At 41.9% G+C, this 9,011-nt stretch overlaps 1 protein-coding gene across 1 annotated transcript; it reads left to right on the top strand.

Annotated features, from left to right (window-relative positions):
* Positions 1-5,477: 5,477 nt before the first annotated feature.
* On the top strand, positions 5,478-7,447 carry HSPA8_5 (Heat shock cognate 71 kDa protein; the record flags this gene model as incomplete). Its single annotated transcript, XM_012947058.3, has 1 exon — positions 5,478-7,447. The coding sequence occupies exon 1, from the start codon at positions 5,534-5,536 to the stop codon at positions 7,445-7,447; it is 1,914 nt and encodes a 637-aa protein (XP_012802512.2). The 5' UTR covers positions 5,478-5,533.
* Positions 7,448-9,011: the final 1,564 nt, after the last annotated feature.

Here is a 9,011-nt window from a genome sequence, read left to right as displayed (position 1 = left end):
AACCAGACAGACTACATCTTACCAATAAAATAGGAAACAAGATTTGGCCAAATGTGGCTGTGAACGTGGGAGGGCATAATTCAAGAATGGTAAATCGTATTATAATAGCTCGTAGGTCAAATAAAGCCCATGATAAGAGGGACGTGAATATGAACAGTCTAGTTATTTAAAAATTATACGATAGAAATATGCGCATAGTATTGGTCCATAAATGGATCCCAAAAGTTACCACTCATTATGCTTATCGGGGTATAAAAACTGGTTAATGAACTCTTAGAAATAAGCGTTGCCATGGTGCTAGTTATAAAACTGGCTTCTCAAACCCAAATAAATGGATCAAGCTTCGAATCTATGGTGTTTCCTATCGTCAGATTGATAAATTAACTGTTCATTAAGCAAAATTCAAATTATCTAAATATTAGTTTACCCGGAGAAAAACTAAGCGCATGTGTAACATGTTACTCAAAACAGTACACGCAAATAAAAGTAAGAATTCTAAAATTCCAAAACCTAAACGATCTATGAAAATTTTTTTATACCAATGACTTACCTTATCATTATATGGAGTTATCTAAGCAGAGCACGTGAACGTGCGAAACGTACATTGAGTTCGAGCACCCAAACGAATCTGGAGATTGACTCGTTGTGTGATGGTATTGATTTTTACACGTCGATTACTCGTGCACGATTTGAGGAGTTGAATGCCGATCTATTCCGTGGTACATTGGGTCCTGTTGAGAAGGCTTTGCGAGATGCTAAGATGGATAAGGCCCAGATTCACGAAATAGTGTTGGTTGGTGGTTCCACTCGTATCCCTAAGGTGCAGAAGCTGTTGCAGGACTTCTTCAACGGGAAGGAGTTGAACAAATCTATTAATCCGGATGAAGCTGTGGCTTATGGTGCAGCTGTGCAGGCAGCTATTCTAAGTGGTGACAAGTGTGAGGCTGTGCAGGACTTGCTGTTGCTTGACGTGGCTCCATTGTCACTGGGTCTTGAAACGGCTGGTGGTGTAATGACGGCTCTGATTAAGCGTAATACGACAATTCCGACGAAGCAGACTCAAACGTTCACGACGTACTCGGACAACCAGCCTGGTGTGCTTATCCAGGTGTTCGAGGGTGAGCGTGCTCTGACGAAGGACAACAATCTGCTTGGCAAGTTCGAACTCTCAGGTATCCCACCTGCTCCTCGTGGTACTCCCCAGATTGAGGTGACGTTTGATATAGACGCGAACGGTATTCTGAACGTATCTGCTGTTGACAAGGGTACAGGGAAGCAGAACAAGATAACGATTACAAATGACAAGGGTCGTTTGACGAAGGAGGAGATTGAACGAATGGTAGCCGATGCGGACAAGTACAAGGCTGAGGATGAGAAGCAGAGAGATCGTGTTTCTGCGAAGAACTCGCTTGAGAGTTATGTGTACACAATGAAACAGCAAGTGGAGGGTGAGCTTAAAGAAAAGATATCTGAAAGTGATCGTCAAGTGATATTAAGTAAGTGTGAGGATACAATTGGTTGGTTGGACGTTAATCAATTGGCGGAGAAGCATGAGTATGAAAGTAAGCGGGAGGAGTTGGAGAAGGTCTGTGCGCCGATAATTACGAAGGTGTACCAGGCTGGTGGTATGCCAGGAGGCATGCATGAAACAGGTGGTGCTGGTGGTGGAAGTGGTAAGGGACCAACGATTGAGGAGGTCGACTAACCTGTAATTGTTGTGATTAATTATTTGGTACTTGAATGAATTTAGATTTTATCTGTAATGAATTTTGTCTTTTGATTTTTATTAGTTATTGGTTGTTTGATACAGGATCAGGGTTTCGTTACTGGCGAGTAGTGAATATCGTTGTCTAATGTCTGGTCGCTCAGTGTAGGATAGTGATCGCTCTCTATCTCTTCCTGCCCTCTATGTTACGGAAGGCTTGTTAAGTTGAGTGTTGCGAATCCGTATGTGTGCAACGTGGCGTTTGCACCTCAGGACTATTGGTTGCGATTTAGGTGGCATGTCGTCTGTTCCTAGTTTATTAGACCGGCGTAGTTGTGGAGCGTTGTTGCGTACGCGTCGAGAAGACCGAGTGAGTAGTTTGTGTGACTAGATGTTCCGATGGGGATTTTGGTGTAGTTGGTGAGTGGAGTGATAAAGTTATTTTCGTCGAGTGTTGTTGAAGACAGGCGACTCGTACTTTGGTCTGTAAGTGTATTTGCTCGAGAACTTGACTAACGACCCAGTTAAGTGGGATGATTTCTTGTGAGATGGTAAGTGTTTAGTTGATTAGTGTGAACGGTCTCCAATTACTAGTTAGTTATATACTGCCTTGCTCAACAACAGACGAGTTGTAAAATAAGTAGGGATAACAATGCACGTGTTTCGCATAGTATTCTACATTGGGATATGTAGGTTGGTGAAATGTAATTAGCGTTTACTTAATTGTTGGAAGTGCCTATATTTCATGGAGTCAATTAACTGCAGTGCGTCGAAGAACGGATGGTCGATCAGTTGGGCAATCGTATGTATGGAAGTGAATTTATTATAAGCTATGTCCAGTCATCGAAGTTATAAACCTTTTACTTTGTAATTGGTAGGTATGTGTTCAGACTTGTAGGTGGTGATTAGACTGGTTGTATTTGAATTTCGTAAAACGAGGTGTGGGGTTGTTTGGAGATGCGTATATGTAGCTGAAGTAGAAGTGGCATTCGTGTACGCAACAATTGGAAGGGGTAAGATGGTACATGTGTATAGATGAGGATGTTTATAAGCTAGCATATTGGGCTGGCATTTTTATGCTGATTTCAATTCAGTCAACTAGTGCAAGATGTGAATGGTGCAGTCTCATGTCTCATTGACGCAACTAGGTGAGTTTCCAGTGAGTCAACGAAGCTTCCTGTGGGCAAGGCCAGACTTTCAGGATGAGATGAATTCGTGTTTTTAATTGAGCGCTTCCTGTGAACTAGAATCAGCCTGGAATTACAACATTTAGTATTAGAGAATTTTACGTCGTGGATTATTTGCCGACTCTGGGACTGGTTGGAAAAAGCGGAGAGGTGGTCAGTGTATGACATGGTGTCGTGGTATGAAAGAAAGCTGCAAAGGGCTGGCTTGTGTTAGTCGTTCACGACTCCCTGGTTGGGGTCCGAGAGATGGTGCAACATAGTGGCTAGAGACGTTATCAGATATGGCTCAGAATAGAAGCCAGTGGCGATCCTGCTGTAACCTTCTTTTACTTTCTTTGTAAAAAGTGGTTGTATCTTCCTAAACTGAAAGATTTCTTCTGATTGTACCTTTCCGTTCCCCCATTATTACTATTACTAATATTATTATTATTATTATTATTATTATTATTATTACACTACCTTACACCAATCTCTTCGTTATTATTCTCTTGTTTTTTACTCTCCTTACCGTTTTTACCTTCTCTTTAAACTCTCAATGTTTTGTGTGGCGAATATATATTTGGCGCACTCTTGTACCAATATTATGTGTTCAAATAAATAAATAAATAAATAAGCCACCAAACCATTGTTGTTTGATCAATTCAGAGAGAATGGTGTGAAACAGTGTTTTGGAAACATTGCTAATTTCGTTGTGGTGGTGTAGAGAAAGAGAGTAGTGAGTGGGAGTTGAAGTATATTGATAAAAGTAACTAGGGTACGGGATTATTATTGGATGAGAAGAAGTGGTAGGGTGAAGTTGGTTGACTGTGTCCTGTAGGCCTTATAGTTCTGGCTTTATTCAAAGTCATCATGATAGTTAAATGTGTGCGCTTCGTCAGCTCTCGAACCTAGGGTTTTCTAAGTCGTGTTGCGCCTAGCCTAGGAGTTCAGCAACGATTTACAACTGAGAATTATGTGACTTCAGTTTTAGAATTGCGAGTGAGCATATCAAGGCGTATACTAAGTAATTGGGAAATTGTGTGAATCAGTGAAAAATGCGAGCACAACCTGACACCACTGAACTTGTGAGTGTCCTTTGTAGAATAATTTTGAACCTCACTATCTGTCCTAGTTAGCTAATGAATGAGTGGCACGATCGAAGCATTGTCTCAAGCTACTTATATACTTCATGATAGTTTAAACCTGAAAGTTTTCATAATATTTCCTAAAGTGTGTCATTCATTTTCGTTATTTTCCTTGACTTGTTGCATGGGATAAAATATTTATATTGGAGTGGGTTTTCATCGTGATTTGATCTGATGTTAGTGACCGAATTGTACCATGTTAGTTGGTCGGAGGTAATCGACAAGAAGCTGTAGACCCAGGTTTCGTGCTCACTGGCACTCGTCAGTAAGGTGTGCCTGGAATCTTGAGAGAAATGGACGTCCTGTGTGGACTTCGAACCCACGTCAATCAGTGTCGTAGTCAGAGGTGCTAGCATGGAGCAATTCGGGCTTCTACCGACTGTTATGTCTGACTCAAGCATATGATTAAGCACACCGATTACTTTTGTTCATTGCAACATTTTTATCCTTACGATGCCAGTAGAGTTTCTCCTCCTGACATTCTATTAATTAATCAGTTGTGAGGAGACTGAGTTGTGGTTTATTGGAATTTTATCTGTTGATTATCACAAAGTGAGTCGACCTGAAAATAAATGTATTGACATGTTGTGTTAATCCAGTTGTTAATAGTAATAATAATAATAATAATTATTATTATTATTATTACTATTATTATTATCATTATTGTTATTATTATTCAATATTATATTTTGGTACAACATAGGATTCCCAGCACGAGGTTTGGTTATGAAACAATTCTTCATCTGTCGATCAGTCTTTTGACTTCTTACATGAGTCTTTCTAGTCACTTCGACAATCAACGATAATTCAGTCAACCATAACGGTCATGTCACCGACCTCCTGTAGGACTGAGACATTTACACTGGTTCATCACAGAGTGGTAACCGATCCCATGTTTGTCTAATTCTGAATGATGATCGAATTCCATCGAACACTCGAACAAGTAGCCACATTGCAACTGTTCAGATGGAATTGGATCAGCATTAAGAAGTAGGCAAACATGACATAATGATGTACAGCCGGGCATAGTTACAGCTCGGTGACTAACCAGTATGAACTGAACTATACCTGACCCCTAAATATCACACGTGTTAGTTCAACTACTTATAATTGTGTCAGTAGTCAAACTCGATATTGGAATGTTTTTGTGTTTGAGGTTGTGAATGGGTGAATGGGATGGGTGCACGTCTTAGATTTTGTCCATTTGTCCACACTGACCAGACAATTGCGTTTGTATTAGGCACCCTGCATTGCATTGTACTTAGGGAGGCTATGAGTGAAATTTTGACTAGGAAAGCATCTTGTTTGTGAGTATTTGGTCAGTAGTCTGGTGGTTGAGTGTGATTGGCCAATAGTGAATACTTGTCGACAGGTCATTGGTCGATTGTTTTCTATCGAAGGTCATCGAAACTTCTAGTATGTTCTACGTGTAAAGTATTTAAGCAGGTGCACAGCTTGCAGTGGTATTAATTGAGTGATTCGATTACCTGTGTTTGTTCGTTTTGACGTATCTCGAAATGCCTAACGCCATTGGGATCGATCTTGGTACAACATATTCGTGTGTTGGTGTTTTCCAGCATGGCAAAGTGGAGATAATTGCCAATGATCAGGGTAACAGAACGACACCGAGTTATGTGGCGTTCACAGATGCTGAGCGTTTAATTGGTGATGGAGCGAAGAACCAAGTGGCTATTAATCCAACAAATACAGTGTTTGATGCGAAGCGGCTAATCGGTCGTCGTTTCGATGATCCATCAGTTCAGAGTGATATGAAGCATTGGCCATTTGAGGTGGTTCAAGTCGGTGGTAAGCTGAAGATTCGTGTTGAGTATAAGGGTGAGAAAAAGTTGTTCTCCGCGGAGGAGATTTCGTCGATGGTGTTGACGAAAATGAAGGAGGTTGCTGAAAGTTATTTGGGCAGGACAGTAAGTGACGCGGTTATAACAGTTCCTGCTTACTTCAATGACAGTCAACGTCAAGCAACGAAAGATGCAGGTGCTATAGCTGGTCTTAATGTGTTGAGAATCATTAATGAGCCGACAGCTGCGGCAATTGCCTATGGTTTAGACAAGAAGGTTGGTGGTGAGCGTAATGTGTTGATATTTGATTTGGGTGGTGGTACATTTGATGTGTCCATCTTGACAATTGAGGATGGTATATTCGAGGTGAAGTCTACTGCTGGTGATACACACTTGGGAGGTGAAGATTTTGACAATCGTCTGGTGGATCACTTTGTGAAAGAGTTCCAGAAGAAATTTAGTAAAGACATTCGTGACAATAAGCGTGCATTGCGTCGCCTGAGAACAGCATGTGAACGTGCGAAACGTACATTGAGTTCGAGCACCCAAACGAATCTGGAGATTGACTCGTTGTGTGATGGTATTGATTTTTACACGTCGATTACTCGTGCACGATTTGAGGAGTTGAATGCCGATCTATTCCGTGGTACATTGGGTCCTGTTGAGAAGGCTTTGCGAGATGCTAAGATGGATAAGGCCCAGATTCACGAAATAGTGTTGGTTGGTGGTTCCACTCGTATCCCTAAGGTGCAGAAGCTGTTGCAGGACTTCTTCAACGGGAAGGAGTTGAACAAATCTATTAATCCGGATGAAGCTGTGGCTTATGGTGCAGCTGTGCAGGCAGCTATTCTAAGTGGTGACAAGTGTGAGGCTGTGCAGGACTTGCTGTTGCTTGACGTGGCTCCATTGTCACTGGGTCTTGAAACGGCTGGTGGTGTAATGACGGCTCTGATTAAGCGTAATACGACAATTCCGACGAAGCAGACTCAAACGTTCACGACGTACTCGGACAACCAGCCTGGTGTGCTTATCCAGGTGTTCGAGGGTGAGCGTGCTCTGACGAAGGACAACAATCTGCTTGGCAAGTTCGAACTCTCAGGTATCCCACCTGCTCCTCGTGGTACTCCCCAGATTGAGGTGACGTTTGATATAGACGCGAACGGTATTCTGAACGTATCTGCTGTTGACAAGGGTACAGGGAAGCAGAACAAGATAACGATTACAAATGACAAGGGTCGTTTGACGAAGGAGGAGATTGAACGAATGGTAGCCGATGCGGACAAGTACAAGGCTGAGGATGAGAAGCAGAGAGATCGTGTTTCTGCGAAGAACTCGCTTGAGAGTTATGTGTACACAATGAAACAGCAAGTGGAGGGTGAGCTTAAAGAAAAGATATCTGAAAGTGATCGTCAAGTGATATTAAGTAAGTGTGAGGATACAATTGGTTGGTTGGACGTTAATCAATTGGCGGAGAAGCATGAGTATGAAAGTAAGCGGGAGGAGTTGGAGAAGGTCTGTGCGCCGATAATTACGAAGGTGTACCAGGCTGGTGGTATGCCAGGAGGCATGCATGAAACAGGTGGTGCTGGTGGTGGAAGTGGTAAGGGACCAACGATTGAGGAGGTCGACTAACCTGTAATTGTTGTGATTAATTATTTGGTACTTGAATGAATTTAGATTTTATCTGTAATGAATTTTGTCTTTTGATTTTTATTAGTTATTGGTTGTTTGATACAGGATCAGGGTTTCGTTACTGGCGAGTAGTGAATATCGTTGTCTAATGTCTGGTCGCTCAGTGTAGGATAGTGATCGCTCTCTATCTCTTCCTGCCCTCTATGTTACGGAAGGCTTGTTAAGTTGAGTGTTGCGAATCCGTATGTGTGCAACGTGGCGTTTGCACCTCAGGACTATTGGTTGCGATTTAGGTGGCATGTCGTCTGTTCCTAGTTTATTAGACCGGCGTAGTTGTGGAGCGTTGTTGCGTACGCGTCGAGAAGACCGAGTGAGTAGTTTGTGTGACTAGATGTTCCGATGGGGATTTTGGTGTAGTTGGTGAGTGGAGTGATAAAGTTATTTTCGTCGAGTGTTGTTGAAGACAGGCGACTCGTACTTTTGGTCTGTAAGTGTATTTGCTCGAGAACTTGACTAACGACCCAGTTAAGTGGGATGATTTCTTGTGAGATGGTAAGTGTTTAGTTGATTAGTGTGAACGGTCTCCAATTACTAGTTAGTTATTTACTGCCTTGCTCAACAACAGACGAGTTGTAAAATAAGTAGGGATAACAATGCACGTGTTTCGCATAGTATTCTACATTGGGATATGTAGGTTGGTGAAATGTAATTAGCGTTTACTTAATTGTTGGAAGTGCCTATATTTCATGGAGTCAATTAACTGCAGTGCGTCGAAGAACGGATGGTCGATCAGTTGGGCAATCGTATGTATGGAAGTGAATTTATTATAAGCTATGTCCAGTCATCGAAGTTATAAACCTTTTACTTTGTAATTGGTAGGTATGTGTTCAGACTTGTAGGTGGTGATTAGACTGGTTGTATTTGAATTTCGTAAAACGAGGTGTGGGGTTGTTTGGAGATGCGTATATGTAGCTGAAGTAGAAGTGGCATTCGTGTACGCAACAATTGGAAGGGGTAAGATGGTACATGTGTATAGATGAGGATGTTTATAAGCTAGCATATTGGGCTGGCATTTTTATGCTGATTTCAATTCAGTCAACTAGTGCAAGATGTGAATGGTGCAGTCTCATGTCTCATTGACGCAACTAGGTGAGTTTCCAGTGAGTCAACGAAGCTTCCTGTGGGCAAGGCCAGACTTTCAGGATGAGATGAATTCGTGTTTTTAATTGAGCGCTTCCTGTGAACTAGAATCAGCCTGGAATTACAACATTTAGTATTAGAGAATTTTACGTCGTGGATTATTTGCCGACTCTGGGACTGGTTGGAAAAAGCGGAGAGGTGGTCAGTGTATGACATGGTGTCGTGGTATGAAAGAAAGCTGCAAAGGGCTGGCTTGTGTTAGTCGTTCACGACTCCCTGGTTGGGGTCCGAGAGATGGTGCAACATAGTGGCTAGAGACGTTATCAGATATGGCTCAGAATAGAAGCCAGTGGCGATCCTGCTGTAACCTTCTTTTACTTTCTTTGTAAAAAGTGGTTGTATCTTCCTAAACTGAAAGATTTCT

Source organism: Schistosoma haematobium, chromosome 1 (assembly GCF_000699445.3).
Source record: "Schistosoma haematobium chromosome 1, whole genome shotgun sequence".
Lineage (NCBI taxonomy): Eukaryota > Metazoa > Platyhelminthes > Trematoda > Strigeidida > Schistosomatidae > Schistosoma > Schistosoma haematobium.
This window is presented reverse-complemented; position numbering and strand designations above follow the sequence as displayed.